This window comes from Hyla sarda, chromosome 9, assembly GCF_029499605.1.
Source record: "Hyla sarda isolate aHylSar1 chromosome 9, aHylSar1.hap1, whole genome shotgun sequence".
In the NCBI taxonomy this organism is placed as follows: Eukaryota; Metazoa; Chordata; class Amphibia; order Anura; family Hylidae; genus Hyla; species Hyla sarda.
Window position 1 is genome coordinate 3,608,916 of NC_079197.1, and position 21,776 is coordinate 3,630,691.

At 46.2% G+C, this 21,776-nt stretch overlaps 1 protein-coding gene across 4 annotated transcripts in view; it reads right to left on the minus strand.

Moving 5' to 3' along the window:
- Window positions 1–3,990: 3,990 nt before the first annotated feature.
- The window catches only part of FIBCD1 (fibrinogen C domain containing 1), a 101,667-nt gene continuing 83,881 nt past the window's right edge, over window positions 3,991–21,776 (minus strand). For all 4 annotated transcript variants that reach the window (XM_056540294.1, XM_056540295.1, XM_056540296.1 and 1 more), the window contains 5 exons: window positions 18,199–18,343; window positions 17,420–17,556; window positions 11,333–11,429; window positions 8,549–8,728; window positions 3,991–8,185 (listed from right to left, as the gene is read on the minus strand). In XM_056540294.1, the coding sequence (XP_056396269.1) occupies window positions 7,929–8,185; window positions 8,549–8,728; window positions 11,333–11,429; window positions 17,420–17,556; window positions 18,199–18,343 (816 nt within the window). In that variant the 3' untranslated portion in view covers window positions 3,991–7,928. The remainder of the gene's footprint in view (window positions 8,186–8,548; window positions 8,729–11,332; window positions 11,430–17,419; window positions 17,557–18,198; window positions 18,344–21,776) is intronic.

Genomic DNA, 21,776 nt, shown 5'->3' on the forward strand with positions numbered 1-21,776 from the left:
GTAATCCAAGACAGCGCCAGGTCTCTCACATTGATCCAGTAACATACAACCGCGCACTGACTCATCTCTGCTACATCAACGACCACAGAGCAAAATACAACCGCAGGATGGAAATGGTCAGAAGACTGCAGCGATTCAAAGTACGGCAATCCTCCACATGAGTCATGTTCTCATCCCTAGGGGGCAGTATTATAGCAGATATATTCTTGTATATAGGAGCAGTATTATAGTAGTTATATTCTTGTATATAGGAGACAGTATTATAGTAGTTATATTCTTGTATATATGAGCAGTATTATAGTAGATATATTCTTGTATATAGGAGACAGTATTATAGTAGTTATATTCTTGTATATATGAGCAGTATTATAGCAGATATATTCTTGTATATAGGAGCAGTATTATAGTAGTTATATTCTTGTATATAGGAGCAGTATTATAGTAGTTATATTCTTGTATATAGGAGCAGTATTATAGTAGTTATATTCTTGTATATAGGAGCAGTATTATATTAGATATATTCTAGTATATAGGAGCAGTATTATAGTAGTTATATTCTTGTATATAGGAGCAGTATTATAGTAGTTATATTCTTGTATATAGGAGGCAGTATTATAGCAGATATATTCTTGTATATAGGAGCAGTATTATAGTAGTTATATTCTTGTATATAGGAGCAGTATTATAGCAGATATATTCTTGTATATAGGAGCAGTATTATAGTAGTTATATTCTTGTATATAGGAGGCAGTATTATAGCAGATATATTCTTGTATATAGGAGCAGTATTATAGTAGTTATATTCTTGTATATAGGGAGCAGTATTATAGTAGTTATATTCTTGTATATAGGAGCAGTATTATAGTAGTTATATTCTTGTATATAGGAGCAGTATTAAAGTAGTTATATTCTTGTATATAGGAGCAGTATTATAGTAGCTATATTCTGTTATATAGGAGCAGTATTATAGTAGTTATATTCTTGTATATAGGAGCAGTATTATAGTAGTTATATTCTTGTATATAGGAGCAGTATTATACTAGTTATATTCTTGTATATAGGAGGCAATATTATAGTAGTTATATTCTTGTATATAGGGGCAGTATTATAGTAGTTATATTCTTGTATATAGGAGGCAATATTATAGTAGTTATATTCTTGTATATAGGAGCAGTATTATAGTAGTTATATTCTTGTATATAGGTGCAGTATTATACTAGTTATATTCTTGTATATAGGAGGCAATATTATAGTAGTTATATTCTTGTATATAGGAGCAGTATTATACTAGTTATATTCTTGTATATAGGAGGCAATATTATAGTAGTTATATTCTTGTATATAGGGGCAGTATTATAGTAGATATATTCTTGTATATAGGAGCAGTATTATAGTAGTTATATTCTTGTATATAGGAGTAGTATTATAGTAGTTATATTCTTGTATATAGGAGCAGTATTATAGTAGTTATATTCTTGTATATAGGAGCAGTATTATAGTAGTTATATTCTTGTATATAGGAGCAGTATTATAGTAGTTATATTCCTGTATATAGGAGCAGTATTAGAGTAGTTATATTCTTGTATATAGGAGCAGTATTAGAGTAGTTATATTCTTGTATATAGGAGCAGTATTAGAGTAGTTATATTCTTGTATATAGGAGCAGTATTATAGTAGTTATATTCTTGTATATAGGAGCAGTATTATAGTAGTTATATTCTTGTATATAGGAGCAGTATTATAGTAGTTATATTCTTGTATATAGGAGCAGTATTATAGTAGTTATATTCTTGTATATAGGAGCAGTATTATAGTAGTTATATTCTTGTATATAGGAGCAGTATTATAGTAGATATATTCTTGTATATAGGAGCAGTATTATAGTAGTTATATTCTTGTATATAGGAGGCAGTATTATAGTAGTTATATTCTTGTATATTGGGAGCAGTATTATAGTAGTTATATTCCTGTATATAGGAGCAGTATTATAGAAGTTTTGGTTCTGTCGGTGTCTGGGGGGTTTAGTTTTTATAATTCAGTATTCGGCTGTAATGTTGCTTTTCGGGTTTATTTTAGGCGCCATTATGTCTGTATTTTTTATGGTGCTGTCAATATTTCGTGTATGTGTTGTTATCCTGTAGACTGGGGTAAGTGGCCTCTTGAACACTTTCAGACTCTCAGGATTCTTTGTTCGCCTTCATAATTTTTTCTGAATAGGATTCTTGGAGTTGGCAGCTTAATCCTCTCCAGATGGGAGCGGGTGATGTCCCACGGCTTTTACGCGGCGCTTCACCCACGCCATCTGACGCCCTCTTCAGCTCTTAGGAGTGTTACTGTAAATTGTGAGTGTCTCGGCTCTACTCATTCACCTGTCTCTCGTGCCCCCGAGTAGCTTCTTCCTAATATATACCGCAGCAGTACATCCCTGGAGTCACATTATGTCTTCTGCTCCAGAGCTGCAGGCACCATTTACTGATAGACCACTCTGCCCGGCACTATGGCGTGATGCATTGTGGTATATGTAGTGTTTCCTTCATCAGACTAATGTACAGTACAAGTGCACTACATCTCCCACAATGCACTTCAGCGGCGCACGCTCTGCACATTTGGTTTTCTAAATCAGTGTTTTCCAACCAGTGTGCCTCCAGCTGTTGTAAAACTACAACTCCCAGCATGCCCGGACAGCCAACGGCTGTCCGGGCATGTTGGGAGTTGTAGTTTTGCAACAGCTGGGAGGTCCAGAGTTTTGAAAGCACTGGTCTAGGCTGTCCGGGCATGCTGGGAGTTGTAGTTTTGCAACAGCTGGGAGGTCCAGAGTTTTGAAAGCACTGGTCTAGGCTGTCCGGGCATGCTGGGAGTTGTAGTTTTGCAACAGCTAGAGGCCCCCTGCTTGTGAAGCACTGCATTAAGCTCTGTGATTTTCTGTGGGTCAGACTTGTGATCACATGACCCAGTTACAGAAATGAAATGCATTGATGCAATGGCATGCTGGGTGTTTCAGTTTTGCAACAGCTGGAGACACACTGCTTGGGAAACACTGCAATAAGCGCCGTGATTTACAGCAGGTCAGACTTGTGATCACATGACCCAGTTACAGAAAGGAAATGCATTGATGCAACGACATGACCCAGTTACAGAAATGAAATGCATTGATGCAACTGCATGCTGGGAGCTGTAGTTTTTCAACAGCTGGAGGCACACTGGTTGGGAAACACTGCAATAAGCACTGTGATTAACAGTGGGTCAGGCTTGTGATCACATGACCCAGTTACAGAAATGAAATGCACTGATGCAACGGCTGTCTGGGCATGCTGGGAGTTGTAGTTTTGCAACAGCTGAAGGCACCCTGGTTGGGAAACATTGCATTAAGCACTGTGATTTACCGTAGATCAGGCTTGTGATCACATGACCCAGTTACAGAAATGAAATCCACTGATGCAAATGCTGTGATGTAACAGCTGGAGGCACCCTGGCTGGAAAACACTGCTCTAAATTATATGTTTTCGTTTCCCCCCAGATACGTATATAGATTATCGCCCCCTGCACTTCATCGGGTGAGACGCGACTCTGCATTTAATTCTAGGAGGAGACAATGTAACGCGCCGGACTGCGTTCTATGATGTCATACCTCACCTATGACTCTTATAAGCTGTCAATCACACTGAAGCCCCTCCCACATTCACACTGTAAACAATGGGGACAACGACCACAGAGAAGGAGCCGGAATCGCTATCGTTTTTTGTCAATGAACCTTTAATTTGCACAAAGTCATTTTCTTTGCATCTAATTTGAGAAAAATCATCAAAACATCGAAACTGTCCATAAAAAAATCATAAAGGGAAATCTCTCCGTACATTTTACAGGTCTCCCGCCATATTGATTTCCTGCAGATCATTGCACTTCCCCCGTATCCTGATCTTATTTTGTTGTGAAGGAAACGCAGAGCGGTTGTTTTAGGGGGAAACAAAATTCTACTGCGCCCAGTGTAAGATTTAGTGGAATATTTCATTCACCGCAAACGTTTTCATTCGTAATCAGCAAAAATCCGAATAGCAAAATTTGAAAATAAATAAATAAATTGTGGCTGCTTTTTTTTTTTTTTTACTGATTACGGCCAAAAATGTACGTTTTAAAATATGTCACTAAACGTTATATTGTGTGAACACAGCCTTACAGTCCTACATTAAGCTGCGTGCGAAGTGTTGGGACTATATTCTTCTCCGCCTGCGCTCCTGTCCGCCGCCCTTTATCGTACATACTTGTGTTGTAGCACATTTTTTAGATTAAAAAAAACGAATAATAAGAAAAGACCAACATATATATATATTTTTTTTCCCAGTGTTTTTTTTTTCGTTTTACAAGTCACCTGATTCGAGGCTTTATTGTCAAGGATATATTTATAACCAAAAATAAAATAATGCGCCACTCGTTTCCACATACATTTGTTTATGCAACTAACTGGGTGAAAAAAAACGCCATACCGAGAGCATCGCTGTTTTTGAAAACCTGCTGTTCGCCATTGATTGGATAAAAACATTGATGAAAACACAACATTGAAGCAAAAAAGGTTTAGCGTGTTAGATTTCTTTACTGACTTACATCTGGTTGCAGTAATTTTTTGCGAATATTTGGGAAAACCCTCTGGGTGGCGCCAGCCGTACACCGCCATCTTGTCTGGGGATCCCTGCACCTTTCTGGGCTCTACAGTCTTTCTTGTTATCTGTCGCCCTCGCATTGGGCACGACATGCTGATCGGCGTCTCTATGGATGAGTGAAGGCCGCGATCAGCGCTTCCTCCTCCGTTACCGTCTCGGCTCTGCTCATCCTCGTTCTCATCCTCCTCCCATCTGCGCGTCTCTTTCCCCGTACGTCTCGCTCAGTGTTTGTCACAGCGAGACGCTCTCCTCCATCTGTCTCCCTCCTTCCATCTGCATCTTAATTCTCCTTCGCCCCCTGTACAGTAAACATCACCTCCCCCTCCTATATTATGTGCCCCCCACCACCATGCTCCCTCCGTGACCCCAATCGTAAGAAGCCCCCCCTCCGTCCGCCGTTGGCGAGGACCGCCGATGACTCCATCTCAGGTGCTCACGCTGAGTTATGACTCCTCGTACGTCTTAAGGAGAAGGAGTCTTCATGCTCATTTAACCAAGACATTAAAAACAAATTATTTTACTTGTCAAGGCTGGGGGAAGGGGCCGTTCTCGGATGGCGGGACGGCGCCTTAATGAGAAGCCTGTTAACGCAACTCTTTGGGTTTAACCAACCAGACGCGGTTTCCGCTCCATTAAGTCTCAGGTTATATCTGCCCAGGTTCCTCTAATTTACAAAACACTTGTTTACAATATTGGCTGCCACCGCCAACAGGTAACGTGAAGACTGACTGCTCGGAGAAGCTAATGATGGCGGCACGAATCCCATTCATTACTGCGATTCCTGCTGTGCGGTCGCGGGGTGAACGAGCCCCCTGCGGGTTTTTGATGTTCCTAAAAAAAAAAAAAATTGGCGGCTTTTTCCCAAAGGAGCCGCTACCTGACGCCGAGACGCTCGTGTGTTATTCCCATCCATCTTTTTTTTTTTTTTTTTATCTTCTCTAAATGACCGGCTAATTATCCCGGCGAACGAACATCACGACGATGGAGGCGCGAGCGCGGAGAAGGTTTAGCACGCTGTGATGTAAATTGTAAACTTGTCTTTGGTAATTGAGCCTGTGCTGATCGTAAACTTCTGCATTAAGCAGCTGTCCACCTCCACCTCCCAATGTCATCCGCAGACATTCGGCGGGGGAAAAAAAAAAACAAATATCTAGAAACTTGGTGAGAATATAGGAAGTGACTGGACTTAGGCCGGAGCCGGGGGTACAAGGATTAGTGCCTCCCACAGGTTCTAGATCAAGGGTCTCAAACTGGTGGCCCTCCAAACGTTGCAAAACTTCAACTCCCAGCCGTTGGCTGTCCGGGCATACTGAGAGTTGTAGTTTTGCAAAGGGAAGCCTTGATTTACCTTTCAGGGTCAGTGTGGATCCTCTGGAGGAGGCAGACAGGCCTTTGGCTGTCCAGGCATGCTGGGAGTTGAAGTTTTGCAACATATGAAGGGCCACCAGTTTGAGATCCCCTCGTTCTAGACGTTCTATCGTCCATTTCAGTTACAGACCTGGTCTCTCTTTATTGTTTGGAGCACAAAGAATCTGCTTCACTTTCCTTCCACCCAGATGACTCGATGAAACTTACATCTGTGGGCATCACGTTAAGCTGCCTGGTACCACACAGACTCGGTAATTTTTTTAATTATTTAGTTACAAAAAATGTGTTAATTTGCAAACTTTAAAAAACAAAAATAAAAACCAACCAAGTATTTTTGAATTCTACTTCTTGGCCCTGATGGCTTCCTTGTCTTTGGACCAAACCAATCCCTACTTTTTGGCTTTAGGTCTAAGAGGCACCTTGGAGTCCTAGTTGGACCTGGTGCCATCTCAGGTACAAGAATGCATCTTGTTTGTAAGCTTAGGATGCAAGTAAGTTTGAACTCTACTGTCCGACCAATCCAGAGTTTTTGGGTTTAGGGTTAAGAAGCTCCTTGGAGTACAATTTGGACCCTGGTGTCATCTTAATTTGAGGTACAAAAGTGTATCCTGTTTGTATACTTTTATTGAACTCCTCTTCTCGGCCTCCTTGTCTGTGGACCCAACCAATCCCTAGTTTTATAGTTTAGGGCCAAGAAGCTCCTTGAATTCCTAGTTGGACCTGGCGCCATCTGAATCTCAGGTACAAGAATGTATCTTGTTCGTAAGTTTAGGATACAAGTATTTTTGAACTCTACTTCTCGACCCCCCCCCCCCAATGGCTTTCTTGTCTCTTCTCCCTACCCAACCAATCCCTAGTTTTTGGGTTTAGGGTGAAGGAGTTGGACCCTGGTGCCATTTCAATCTTAGGTATAAAAATTTATTTTGTGCCTTTACTTAAGATGCAAGTTTTTTTTTAACTTATCTTCTTGAGCCGAACGGCTTCCTTGTCTGTGGACCCAACCAATCCCTAGTTTTTGGGCTAACAAGCTCCTTGGAGTCCTATATATAAATTTTAAGATCCAAGTATTATTGAACGCTACTTCTTAACCCAATTGCATCCTTATCTCTTATACCTACCCAACCAATCCCTAATTTGGGGTTAACAAGCTCTTTCAAGTCCCAGTTTGACCCGATGCAAACATCTGAATCTCTAGGATCAAAAATTTATCTTGTGCAAAAATTTAAAATCCAAGTATATTTCAACTCTACTACTTCTAAACACCAATCTTCTTTGCCCATCATCCCTAACCGAACCAATTCCTACGTTCGGGGGTTAACAAGGTCTTGGAGTCCTATTTGGACCCGGGTACAATGTCTCAATCTCAGGTTGAAAAATGTAATCTTGTGCAAGTGTCAGAGGCAAAGACAATGTAACGAAATATTCATAGTGCAGCAACAAATGATGGGATCGGGAATTATCACCACGGTTAAGGAGATGTTCATCGAAGGATCCACAACGTCAACGACTCGTCTATTGGAGAAGATGCCAGCCACACACAAGGAGTCATCCAGACTACTAACAATATTAAAAAATAAACATTGCACCTAGGACGTTGAGGGGATGAGTGTGAGAAGTCAAGTTGGGTCATCCCCATCCAATGTAGGAGAAGCACTGAAGGTCCATCCTGGCAGAACATCCCCAACTGGTGTTTGATTTATGATGTCTCCTGGCCAAGAAATACTCCAACCACAATTCTCCACGTATCGTGTCCATTGGCATTAACCAGTGTTGGAAAGTTCTGGTTGCCGAATAAAGTTCTCCCATTCCCAAACTAAAAAAAAAAAAAAAAAAAGGGTAAGTCCCTTTTCCCTCCCTGGTAAAAAAAAATTGACCAAAAAAAGTCCAAGAAAGAAGAGACTATCATTAGTCTTCCCGGTGTGGCCGAATCTTCATCTCTGTGAACTTGAGGGAATACTGCCAGCCTGTCCAAGAAGACCACTCAATGCCATCGGCATAGGAGGCATGGTGCCCGCGGAGATACTGCCCATTCAGGTTGGATGTGTGGCAGTTTCGGTACCACCAGGCTCCGTGGTAGAAGCTCGCACAGTTGTTCTCTGAATGGTCGTTGTCCAAGTCTTTGGTGGTGAACTTCATCCCTGTGTGCTTTCCCAAGGAATCTCCTGAGGAGACAACATTGGAACATTGGGGGTCAATGAAAGAACCGTGGACGGTGGGAGAAGGGTAGAGACTTGTGAAGGACTCACTGGGGTCAATGGAAGAACCATGAATAGTGGGTGGAGACTTGTGGAGGACTCAATGGGGTCAATGGAAGAACCATGAATGGTGGGAGAAGGGTAGAGACTTGTGAAGGACTCACTGAGGACAATGGAAGAACCATGAATAGTGGGTGGAGACTTATGGCGGACTCACTGGGGTCAGTGGAAAAAACGTGAATGGTGGGAGAAGGGTGGAGACTTGTGGAGGACTCACTGGGGTCAATGGAAGAACCATAAATAGAGGGTGGGGACTTGTGGAGGACTTACCTGCCGTTCCGGTGTAATCTGACACTGTCAGCGGGTAGCCATCATCTTCTGGGTTCACGGAGTACAAGCCCACGCCAAATGTGTTGTACTGGGCATATGCCGTGGCGTTCTCAAAGTCTGACAGGTCGATGCGGAGCTGGTAATGTGTCTGCATGGTCAGCAGGTACAAGCGCTGGAGGCCTACAATGACAAGAGTCAAGTTTTAGTAGAGGTTACCCAACCAGTGTGGCTCCAGTTGTGGCAAAACAGCCTTCGGCTGTCCGGGCATGATGAGAGTTATAGTTTTGCAACAGCTGGGACACAGTGATTAGGGAACACAAGTCCATAGAAGTTCACACTGAATGTCATGTAGATTGGCTGTTTACCCATATTCTCCATTTCTCCTTCCCTATTTCCTATTGGTGTACGCGTGTCAGTTCACACTGAATATCATGTAGATTGGCTGTTTACCCATATTCCCCATTTCTCCTTCCCTATTTACTATTGGTGTACGCGTGTCAGTTCACACTGAATGTCATGTAGATTGGCTGTTTACCCATATTCTCCATTTCTCCTTCCCTATTTCCTATTGGTGTACGCGTGTCAGTTCACACTGAATATTATGTAGATTGGCTGTTTACCCATATTCTCCATTTCTCCTTCCCTATTTCCTATTTGTGTACGCGTGTCAGTTCACACTGAATATCATGTAGATTGGCTGTTTATCCAACTTCTCCCGTTTATCGCTCCACGTGCCAGTTTACACTGATATTCTGGAATTCTATTAATGTGCACAATGACCCAGAGGTGCAGGCATTATCAGCGCGTCTCATTGTCTTCTGGAACCTTCCTTGATAGAATATTCTATTACTTTCTCATTCCGCTGCCGTCGCTGTCTGGCCAGACGTCCCAGCGCGCGGGTCGGACTCCATTTTCACCATCTTAATGAGGACGTCCGGTGAATGTAGAATGCAAATCGAGGTGTCCTCCCGTCTGCGGCCTCAAACTTCCAAACCCCACCTCCTCCATTTACTGATTTCAATTAAGATTCCTATGCAGGGTCCAGTAAGGTTGGCACATGAATCCCTGAGCGGGCAGATCCGCAGCCAACAACTCTGCTGCCCTGGATGGAGAAAGGACTTATGGGTGCAAGAGGGGGCACCCTGCCTGGTAATCAACCTGACACTGAACCTGCAAGAGGGACCTTGTGCAGGTAATGAAGCTATATATGACTCCCTGTTATCAGCCATACTAGACTGTACAAGAGGATAACGCCAAGATGGGGAGAGGTGACTGTAGGACAGGTGAATATAATCTCTTGTTCTCTGTTATCAGTCATGTCAGGAGGGGAGAGATGACTGTAGGACAGGTGAATATAATCTATTGTTCTCTGTTATCAGCCATGTCAGGAGCGGAGAGGTGACTGTAGGACAGGTGAATATAATCTATTGTTCTCTGTTATCAGTCATGTCAGGAGGGGAGAGATGACTGTAGGACAGGTGAATATAATCTATTGTTCTCTGTTATCAGCCATGTCAGGAGCGGAGTGGGGACTGTAGGACAGGTGAATATATCTATTGTTCTCTGTTATCAGCCATGTCGGGGGGGGGGGGGGGGAGAGGTGACTGTAGGACAGGATAATATATCTATTGCTTTCTTTTATCAGCCATGTCACGAGGGGGGAGGTGATTGTAGGACAGGTGAATATATCTATTGTTCTCTGTTATCAGCCATGTCAGGAGAGGAGAGGTGACTGTAGGACAGGTGAATATAATCTATTGTTCTATGTTATCAGCCATGTCAGGAGGGGAGAGGTGACTGTAGGACAGGTGAATACAATCTATTGTTCTCTGTTATCAGCCATGTCAGGAGGGGAGAGGTGACTGTAGGACAGGTGAATATATCTATTGTTCTCTGTTATCCACCATGTCAGGAGAGGAGAGGTGACTCTAGGACAGGTGAATATATATATTGTTCTCTGTTATCAGCCATGTCAGGAGGAGAGAGGTGACTGTAGGACAGGTGAATACAATCTATTGTTCTCTGTTATCAGCCATGTCAGGAGAGGAGAGGTGACTGTAGGACAGGTGAATATATCTATTTTTCTGTTATCAGACATGTCAGGAGAGGAGAGGTGACTGTAGGACAGGTGAATATAATCTATTGTTCTCTGTTATCAGTCATGTCAGGAGGGGAGAGGTGACTGTAGGACAGGTGAATATAATCTATTGTTCTCTGTTATTAGCCATGTCAGGAGGGGAGAGGTGACTGTAGGACAGGTGAATATATTTATTGTTCTCTGTTATCAGACATGTCAGGAGAGGAGAGGTGACTCTAGGACAGGTGAATATATATATTGTTCTCTGTTATCAGCCATGTCAGGAGAGGAGAGGTTACTGTAGGACAGGTGAATATATCTATTTTTCTGTTATCAGACATGTCAGGAGAGGTGACTGTAGGACAGGTGAATATAATCTATTGTTCTCTGTTATCAGCCATGTCAGGAGGGGAGAGGTGACTGTAGGACAGGTGAATATATCTATTGTTCTCTGTTATCAGCCATGTCAGGAGGGGAGAGGTGACTGTAGGACAGGTGAATATAATCTATTGTTCTCTGTTATCAGCCATGTCAGGAGGGGAGAGGTGACTGTAGGACAGGTGAATATAATCTATTGTTCTCTGTTATCAGCCATGTCAGGAGAGGAGAGGTGACTGTAGGACAGGTGAATACATTCTATTGCCCTCTGATCTTAGTGATATCTACCTTCTTGTCCTCGCCATCATTATAACAATCTGGATCCTTACCGAGCCAGTGCTCCCCCGAGAGCTTCCCGAATCCGTCCCGGTACTGCTCCCACCCCCGAAAGAAGTTCACCGATCCGTCCTCTCTTCTCTGGAACACCTGGAAAGATAAGATGATGTCATGAGATCTGAAGCGCTCGCTGCCTCCCTGGGGTCCTGCTCATTGACTGGTCATTGCCTTCGGGGGGAGCTGTACTGTCCTGTGTGCTGCAGAAATGGCTGATAACATCGGAAAATAGCAGCCGCCTGGTATCTATCATCAGAACACGTGGACTGTTGCAGAGGCCCCTGGTGACTAGAATAAGACCTCAGAAAGGATCGATGGGACCGGAGCGACGGCGAGGACAAAGTGAATAATCGATCACATGACAGGACAAGCGTCGTGCGGTTCCCCGGTGGCGGCCCGTTCCGAGCGCTCTGTATTTGTCATGCATTGTCTCGTCTCTCTCGCGGGCCGACGCGCTCTGCCTGATCCATCTATAAAAGGTGCGCGGGGAATTATGTATCAAAGATTTCCCGAAGCTACGAGACTCTTTCATCTATCAGAGAAAATAATCCGGTGGCGGCGGGCAACGTCGTTTGTTTGATTTATCAAGTGTCGCTCCTGCGCTTCATGTTTAGTGCGAGGGGGGGGGGGGGGTGGCATCTCAGGTGGGCGAAAGGGTTTATGTGGAGTTTTAACATGTCTGACATGGGCGCTCACGTCCCGGGAGATTGTGGCGGCTTTGCTGGGGGAGGGGGGGTGGCGGAGTTCTCAATCATACAGGTGTCGGCAGAGGAAAGCCCTAATCTGATCCGACCTTGTGCGGCTCAGGATGTGGAACGGAGAAGACGAAGGTGACGCCAAAGCAGGTGGGGGGCGGGAGGGGATCGAGTGACTTTTAAAGGGCAACTCCATCCGTTCTCATGTCACAGATCTTCCCTAGTTCATTAACATTGTTATCTGCAGGTCGTGTAATAAGGGAGGGGACAGGACTGGTGCCCAATACGGTTCCTCAATGTGTAACACCCCCCACCCCATGGATACTATTAACCCTATCAAAGATGATGCTTTTTTGCTATATATAACTTTGCTGTATAGGATTTAGTAACGTTCTGCAGGGAGAAGGCAGATTATTGTAAACTGAAATATTGGAATTTTGGTTAAGATAAATATATATATATATAGATCTCCTCTCCTCTGTATATATATATATATAGATCTCCTCTCCTCTGTATATATATATAGATCTCCTCTCCTCTGTATATATATATATATATATATATATTGCAGTAACACAGGTTTTGCTATACACATGTTTATTCCCTTTGTGTGTATTGGAACTAAACCAAAAAAGGAGGAAAAAAAGCAAATTGGACATAATGTCACCAAACTCCAAAAATGGTCTGGACACAATTATTGGCCCCTTTCATAATTGTGGATAAATAAGATTGTTTCCAGCATGTGATGCTCCTTTATACTCACCTGGGGCAAGTAACAGGTGTGGGCAATATAAACATCACACCTGAAAGCAGATAAAAAGGAGAGAAGTTCACTTAGTCTTTGCATTGTGTGTCTGTGTGTGCCACACTAAGCATGGACAACAGAAAGAGGAGAAGAGAACTGTCTGAGGACTTGAGAACCAAAATTGGGGAAAAATATCAACAATCTCCAGGTTACAAGTCCATCTCCAGAGATCTAGATTTGTCTTTGTCCACAGTGCGCAACATTATCAAGAAGTTTACACCCCATGGCACTGTAGATAATCTCCCTGGGCATGGACGGAAGAGAAAAACTGGTGAAAGGTGTCAGGATAGTCCGGATGGTGGATAAGCAGCCCCAAACAAGTTCCAAAGATATTCAAGCTGTCCTGCAGGCTCAGGGAACATCAGTGTCAGCGCGAACTATCCGTCGACATTTAAATGAAATGAAACGCTATGGAGGAGACCGAGGAGGACCCCACTATGGAGGAGACCCAGGAGGACCCCACTATGGAGGAGACCCAGGAGGACCCCGCTATGGAGGAGACCCAGGAGGACCCCGCTATGGAGGAGACCCAGGAGGACCCCGCTATGGAGGAGACCCAGGAGGACCCCACTATGGAGGAGACCCAGGAGGACCCCACTATGGAGGAGACCCAGGAGGACCCCACTGCTGACACAGAGACATAAAAAAGAGAGATGACATTTTACCAAAATGAACTTGAGTAACCAAAATCCTTCTGGGAAAACGTCTTGTGGACAGATGAGACCAAGATAGATCTTTTTGGTGAAGCAAATCATTCTACTGTTTACCGAAAACGGAATGAGGCCTACAAAGAAAAGAGCACAGGACCTACAGTGACATATGGGGGAGGTCAGTGATGTTTTGGGTTGTTTTGCTGCCTCTGGCACTGGGGGCCTTGAATGTGTACAAGACATCATGAAATCTGAGGATTACCAATGGATTTTGGGTCGCACTGTACAGCCCAGTGTCAGAAAGCTGGGTTTGTGTCCGAGATCTTGGGTCTTCCAGCAGAACAATGACCCCAAATATACGTCAAAAAGCCCCAGAAATGGACGACAACAAAGCGCTGGAGAGTTCTGAAGTGTCAGCAATGAGTCCAGATCTAAATCCCATTGATCACCTGTGGAGAGATCTTAAAATTACTGTTGGGAAAAGGCGCCGCCCAATAAGAGACCGGGAGCAGCTTGTAAAGGAAGAGTCCAACATTCCGGCTGAGAGGTGTAAGAAGCTTATTGATGGTTATAGAAAGAGTGGTCCAACATTCCGGCTGAGAGGTGTAAGAAGCTTATTGATGCTTATAGGAAGAGTGGTCCAACATTCCGGCTGAGAGGTGTAAGGAGCTTATTGATGGTTATAGAAAGAGTGGTCCAACATTCCGGCTGAGAGGTGTAAGAAGCTTATTGATGGTTATAGAAAGAGTGGTCCAACATTCCGGCTGAGAGGTGTAAGAAGCTTATTGATGCTTATAGGAAGAGTGCTCCAACATTCCGGCTGAGAGGTGTAAGAAGCTTATTGATGCTTATAGGAAGAGTGCTCCAACATTCCGGCTGAGAGGTGTAAGAAGCTTATTGATGGTTATAGGAAGACACTGATTTCACTTATTTTTTTCCAAAGGGTGTGCAACCAAATATTAAGTTAAGGGGCCAATAATTGTGTCCAGCCCATTTTTGGAGTTTGGGGACATTATGTCCAATTTGCTTTTTTTTCCTCCTTTTTTGGTTTAGTTCCAATACACACAAAGGGAATAAACATGTATATAGCAAAACCTGTGTTACTGCAATCCTTTCCTGTGAGAAATACTTCAAAAATTTCAAGGGTGCCAACATTTACGACTAGAGATGAGCGAACTTACAGTAAAATCGATTTGTCACGAACTTCTCGGCTCGGCAGTTGATGTCTTATCCTGCGTAAATTAGTTCAGCTTTCAGGTGCTCCGGTGGGCTGGAAAAGGTGGATACAGTCCTAGGAAAGAGTCTCCTAGGACTGTATCCACCTTTTCCAGCCCACGGGAGCACCTGAAAGCTGAACTAATTTATGCAGGAAAAGTCATCAACTGCCGAGCCGAGAAGTTTGTGACGAATTTAATTTACTGTAAGTTCGCTCATCTCTATTTACGACCATGACTATATATTACACTGCTTAAAAAAATAAAGGTAACACTTACACAACACAATGTAACTCCAAGTCACTGACACTTGTGTGAGATCCCACTGTCCACTCAGGAAGAACACTGATTGACAATCAATTTCACATGGAACAGACAGCACGTGGAAATTATAGGCAATTACCAAGACACCCCCCAATAAAGGAGTGGTTCTGCACTTCTCTGTTCCTATGCTTCCTGGCTGTAGTTTTGGTCACTTTTGAATGCTGGCGGTGCTTTCACTCTAGTGGTCTACAACCCACACAAGTGGCTCAGGTAGTGCAGCTCATCCAGGATGGCACATCAATGCGAGCTGTGGTAAGAAGGTTTACTGTGTCTGTCAGCGTAGTGTCCAGAGCATGGAGGTGATCAGCACCCTGGGATGTCAGAGAAAGTAGTGGGGTCCATACAGCTGGTGCCCCCGCCACTAATCTCCAGGCTATAAATCAGGGTTTCCCAACCAGGGTGCCTCCAGCTGTCCAGGCATGCTGGGAGTTGTAGTTTTGCAACAGCTAGTGGCACCCTAGTCGGGAAACACTGCTATAAAGTGATTTCTATCATAACTGCTGGTAGCCTTGGCACCAACATTCACCTGTGCCAACTAAGGGCTCTGGTTACAAAACTACAACTCCCAGCATGCCCGGACAGCTGGATAGTAATGAAGTATTATTGATTGATAACATCCTCGGGTTTGTTCCTACCCTTCGCCCCTGTTGTGCCCCCTACCACCCCCTATAGAAGCACCCAGGAACTGCTGCCTCCTGTGCTGCTGTTATTTCGGAGCAGAGGTACTGAAGGCCGAGATGAAGCTGCCGCGCGGTCGGACTCGGGAGGTGACGGCCGGGGGTGATCTGACTCGCTTTGACGTTTTGATGTGATCAGTGGCGGCGGGCGAGGGGGGTTGCTCGGGGTCACACTTGTTTGTGTACTCGTCATTAAATATGAATCCTCCCCTACAGCAAAATAAGCCGGTCCGCAGGGCCGAAGCGCTGAAATATTAATACGCTCCTCAGCCGGCAGCGGCCGTGGACCCGGCTTTCCATTGTTGCTCTGATATTAACCCCTAATGGGCTGAAACCTCATAGCGAGATACCACAACACCCGCTGAAATGGTGAAAAATAAAATGGCGCTGCCCCTCCCCCTAACTGCGGCAGAACACCATCAGCGTTCATCTCGTTATTACAGGATCAATGGGCAGGATGCAAAGTATAAACGGCGCCACGCTATTGTTTTCAGTTAGGTACTATATAATAAAAGCGCAAAAACGTAACACTATAGCAGTATAGTTAGGAAGCTGGTGGGGTCTCATGTTCTAGGGCGGTGGTCTCCAAACTGCGGTCTTCTGGATATTGCCGTTGGCTGTCCAGGCATGCTGGGAGTTGTAGTTTTGCAACTGCTGGAGGGCCGCTGTATGTAGACCACTGTTTAGGGCATGGTATGAAATAGACATAAATATACCCCCTCCCCCCCTCAGGCTAAGGAAGGGAGCGCAAAGATCATCCAACTATCCCCACAGCAGGAGTACCCCCTTATACCAACAATTATACTATTATAGGAATCGGTGACGCCCCGCCGCTCTCAGACGCGCGCGTTTCCATGCTGTTCACCTTGCACTGTCGCTGTGCACATTCCACCGATAATCTCGGACGTGGTGACATTTCACAACCTATTATTTATTCCAAACCATCCAAACAATATGTGTCAATCAAATGGCAGAACGCACAGCGGTCGGGCGTGCGGCGCGTACGGTGAGGGGCGTAAGATAGGACAGGAAAGGGGGCGAGAAGGAGAGAGCAGTGATCATCTTCTGAACCATAATATCTACATTACAGGGTACTGTCCATTGTAAAAGAAACCTGTGCGCCAATAACTATATAATCACCAGCAGGGATCCGCTGGGGTGGGGCAGAGCTATTTGGGGGCAGAGCTTGTTATATGACTGCTTGTTATAATCCTATCAATATAGAGGCGTATTTTGTAGGTTCTGGGCCCCATGTGCCAATTATAATGCTGGTCTCTTATGGGGCAGATGTGATTCGGGGCCCACTAGGGCTCAGGTGCGGCTACTACCTCTGCGACCCCTTTAGCCACGCCCCTGTATCGAAACATAATCCAAAAATCTGACAGCACTGCTTCCTCCTTTTCACTGGGGTATATGCAGGTTAATCCAGGAATACTAACAGCCAATCAGGAGGCTAGAAAATAGCTAGTCACTTTTGCTCCTCCCATGAGGGACCTTTTAACCAATCAATGCAGATAAAAGGGGTCACATGGCACTTGTTTTGACCTGTGTTATTTAGAAACGGACTTTTGTAGGTTCTTTAGTTATCTCGTACTGATCTCAGGTTACATCATATGTCTTCTACTCCAGTCACATCCAGAGCTGTTGATCCTCAGCTTTGGATGTGACTGGAGTAGAAGCAATGATGTATTCACATAACACAGATGTCTGAGACTCACCGTCCAGCCGCCTCCGTCCGTTGTCATGTCGCAGTAAACCTGGAATCCGGTGGGATAGTGAAGGGGGAATACGGAGTAGACGCCGTCCTCCTGCTGTCCGCTCATGAAGATGTCATAGCAGTCACGCGGTTTGGAACCTACGGATAAAGCAGCGGTGTTACACGGTGACAGGCAGAAAGTGATTCCATCATCTCGGAGTCACGGTGCCGGATAATTCTATTCCTGGTCAAATGCACAGATTAACTCATAAAGAAATTCCCTTGAAAATGCTACAGCGCTGCGGAAGACTCCACCGCCAAGATTTATGATCCTGTCACGATGGCAGAACTACCAGGAGTTGCAGTTTTTCTGGATTTATACTTGGAGAATTGTGAGTGGGGGAGGGCGAGCTGTGTGTTCATCTACAACGTGAGTCTGGGAATGATCTGACCGTCCGTAGGAAATGTGAGGGGATACAGACACCACATCTGTCATCGTGCATGTGTTCCTATGTCTTGCTGGACAGTACTGATAACAGTTGTGTCCTATAATGTACAGTATATATATATATATACATATACAAAATCTATATAATGTCCCCCGCCACTTGAAGCAGCGCACCCCAAATATCTTATGACCCTTCTCCCATTCCCGCCCTATTACTATGAAGTCTGTGTCAGTCTTCACTGCAGTTCTAGGGTTCTATTCATGCAACAGGGGGGCTCAGGATGAACAGTGTTATAGGTTCTATCTGTTGTTGTCTTTAACCGGTGAGAAAGACACAGTGATGGGGGTCTCACCGTTGGAGCAGCCACGGGGTCTGGAGTTCTTTGCTGGTGACCGGACGAGATCACCTTTTCCGCGGGATCTTCCATGGACCGAGTCCAGGACTTCACTTACAGAGCTGACCAGCTGCGCCACGTGACTGTGTCCCTCAGAGAGAAGCTGGAGGGTGAGAACAGGGGGGACAGAAAAGGGTGAGAACAGGGGGGACAGAAAAGGGTGAGAACAGGGGGGACAGAAAAGAGTGAGAACAGGGGGGACACAGCAAAGGGTGAGAACAGGGGGGACAGAAAAGAGTGAGAACAGGGGGGGACACAGCAAAGGGTGATAACGGGGGGGGGGGGACACAGCAAAGGGTGAGAACAGGGGGGACACAGCAAAGGGTGAGAACAGGGGGGACAGAAAAGGGTGAGAACAGGGGGGACAGAAAAGAGTGAGAACAGGGGGACACAGCAAAGGGTGAGAACAGGGGGGACACAGCAAAGGGTGAGAACAGGGGGGACACAGCAAAGGGTGAGAACAGGGGGGACACAGCAAAGGGTGAGAACAGGGGGGGGGACACAGCAAAGGGTGAGAACAGGGGGGGGGACACAGCAAAGGGTGAGAACGGGGGGGACAGAAAAGAGTGAGAACAGGGGGACACAGCAAAGGGTGAGAACAGGGGGGACACAGCAAAGGGTGAGAACAGGGGGGACACAGCAAAAGGTGAGAACAGGGGGGACACAGCAAAGGGTGAGAACAGGGGGGACACAGCAAAGGGTGAGAACAGGGGGGACAGAAAAGGGTGAGAACAGGGGGGGACACAGCAAAGGGTGAGAACAGGGGGGGGGACACAGCAAAGGGTGAGAACAGGGGGGGACACAGCAAAGGGTGAGAACAGGGGGGGACACAGCAAAGGGTGAGAACAGGGGGGACACAGCAAAGGGTGAGAACAGGGGGGACACAGCAAAGGGTGAGAACAGATCGGATTATCATTTGACAACTTGTAAAATGTGACTAACCCCTAAGGAACCATGTGACTACCCCCTGAGGAACCATGTGACTAACCCCTAAGGAACCATGTGACTACCCCCTGAGGAACCATGTGACTACCCCCTGAGGAACCATGTGACTACCCCCTGAGGAACCATGTGACCACCCCCTGGTTCGCGACTTATGCCTGGCATCACATGGCACTACCAAATGGGTTCTCACTAAGCTTTTATACACCCTGGATGACAAATCGCTATTTTAAGTAGAGAAACAATTTCTGCATATGTGACCTCTCGTGTGTCAGTCCCTACCACAGTCCTATCATTCTCATCACTGTTAATGATTTTGGGCTCCACCCACTAATATATACAATTCACATCAGGCTTCACCTTAATGAATGTTGTCTGTAAAAAGCTCCACCCCGCACACACTGCCACGCTCCGCCCCACACGCTGCCACGCTCCGCCCCACACACGCTGCCACGCTCCGCCCCACACACGCTGCCACGCTCCGCCCCACACACGCTGCCGCGCTCCGCCCCACACACGCTGCCGCGCTCCGCCCCACACACGCTGCCACGCTCCGCCCCACACACGCTGCCACGCTCCACCCCACACACGCTGCCACGCTCCACCCCACACACGCTGCCACGCTCCGCCCCACACACGCTGCCACACTCCGCCCCACACACGCTGCCACGCTCCACCCCACACACACTGCCACGCTCCACCCCACACACAGTCACGCTCCACCCCACACACGCTGCCATGCTCCACCCCACACACGCTGCCATGCTCCGCCCCACACACGCTGCCATGCTCCACACACGCTGCCACGCTCCACCCCACACACGCTGCCACGCTCCACCCCACACACACTGCCACGCTCCACCCCACACACACTGCCACGCTCCACCCCACACACACTGCCACGCTCCACCCCACATACTGCCATGCTCCACCCCACACACAGTCATGCTCCACCCCACACACAGTCATGCTCCACCCCACACACGCTGCCATGCTCCACCCCACACACACTGCCACGCTCCACCCCACACACAGTCATGCTCCACCCCACACACAGTCATGCTCCACCCCACACATGCTGCCATGCTCCGCCCCACACACGCTGCCATGCTCCACACACGCTGCCACGCTCCACCCCACACACGCTGCCACGCTCCACCCCACACACACTGCCATGCTCCGCCCCACACACGCTGCCAAGCTCCACCCCACACACGCTGCCATGCTCCACCCCACACACGCTGCCATGCTCCACCCCACACACACTGCCATGCTCCACCCCACACACTGCCATGCTCCACCCATGCAGAGTCTGAGTGCAAGACTCCACCCCAAGGATAATGTGATTGAGTAGCTCCACCCACACAGTGATTTCAGGCTTCTGTAGATAAATAGGGCCCGGCTGCTCTCACCTCTACAAACAAAAAGCAATGAGGAGGACGACATCTAGAATCTGCGGAAATCTTCTGTCTATTGCTCCCCAGATGATTATAATTAGAGGCTGCTCATGTGATCTCTAAGAACCAATCAATAATCTGCAGGATATCTGGAAGACTTTGGGACCCTCTGCTTAATACAAGAAGCTTCAAAGAAACTTCAACCTACTACTGGAAAGCGTGAAAACAAAGTTGTCAGAGCCGCCCGCCCCGATCTGCAAACACTGATGGATCGGCTTAGCCTGAAATGAGGAAATCCTCTTATATCGGGTGCAGGGTGATGCCTGACAACCATTATTCCCACGCTCCTGCTGCAGATGATAGTAGGATCTCTCCCCTTTAAACACCACAAAAACTCCACAAAAAACTTCTGGATCTTCTAAAGCCTAGGTCTCCAAACTGTGGCCTTGAAGATGTTGCAGAACTACAACATCTATGGCTGTAAGCTTGTGCTATGTGCCCACCCCTGAGGAACCATATGGCTACTACTGAGGAAGCTCCTATTCTTGAGGATGCCCCGTCCCAAAAACAGCCGTTGAAGGTTCAAAAAAAAAAGGAGCATAACTGCCGTATAGGGTCGGGGCACAACGGCAGTGTGAAAGTAGCCTACCCTCTGAAGGAGCCATGTGACTACTTCCTAAAGGAACCATGTGACTACCCCTGAGGAAGCAAAGGAATTGTGCTTGACCACAACAACCTGAGTGAGGATCACCAGGCACGTATGGATCTTCTAAAGCCTACTCCCTGTTGAGTCATGTGGCTACTACCCTTGAGGAACCAACCACGTGACTACCCTTGAGGAACCAACCATGTGACTACCCTTGAGGAACCAACCATGTGACTACCCTTGAGGAACCAACCATGTGACTACACTTGAGGAACCAACCATGTGACTACACCCTGAGGAACCAACCACGTGACTACTCCCTGAGGAACCAACCACGTGACTACTCCCTGAGGAACCAACCACGTGACTACTCCCTGAGGAACCAACCCCGTGACTACCCTTGAGGAACCAACCCCGTGACTACCCTTGAGGAACCAACCACATGACTACCCTTGAGGAACCAACCACGTGACTACCCTTGAGGAACCAACCACGTGACTACCCTTGAGGAACCAACCACGTGACTACCCTTGAGGAACCAACCACGTGAC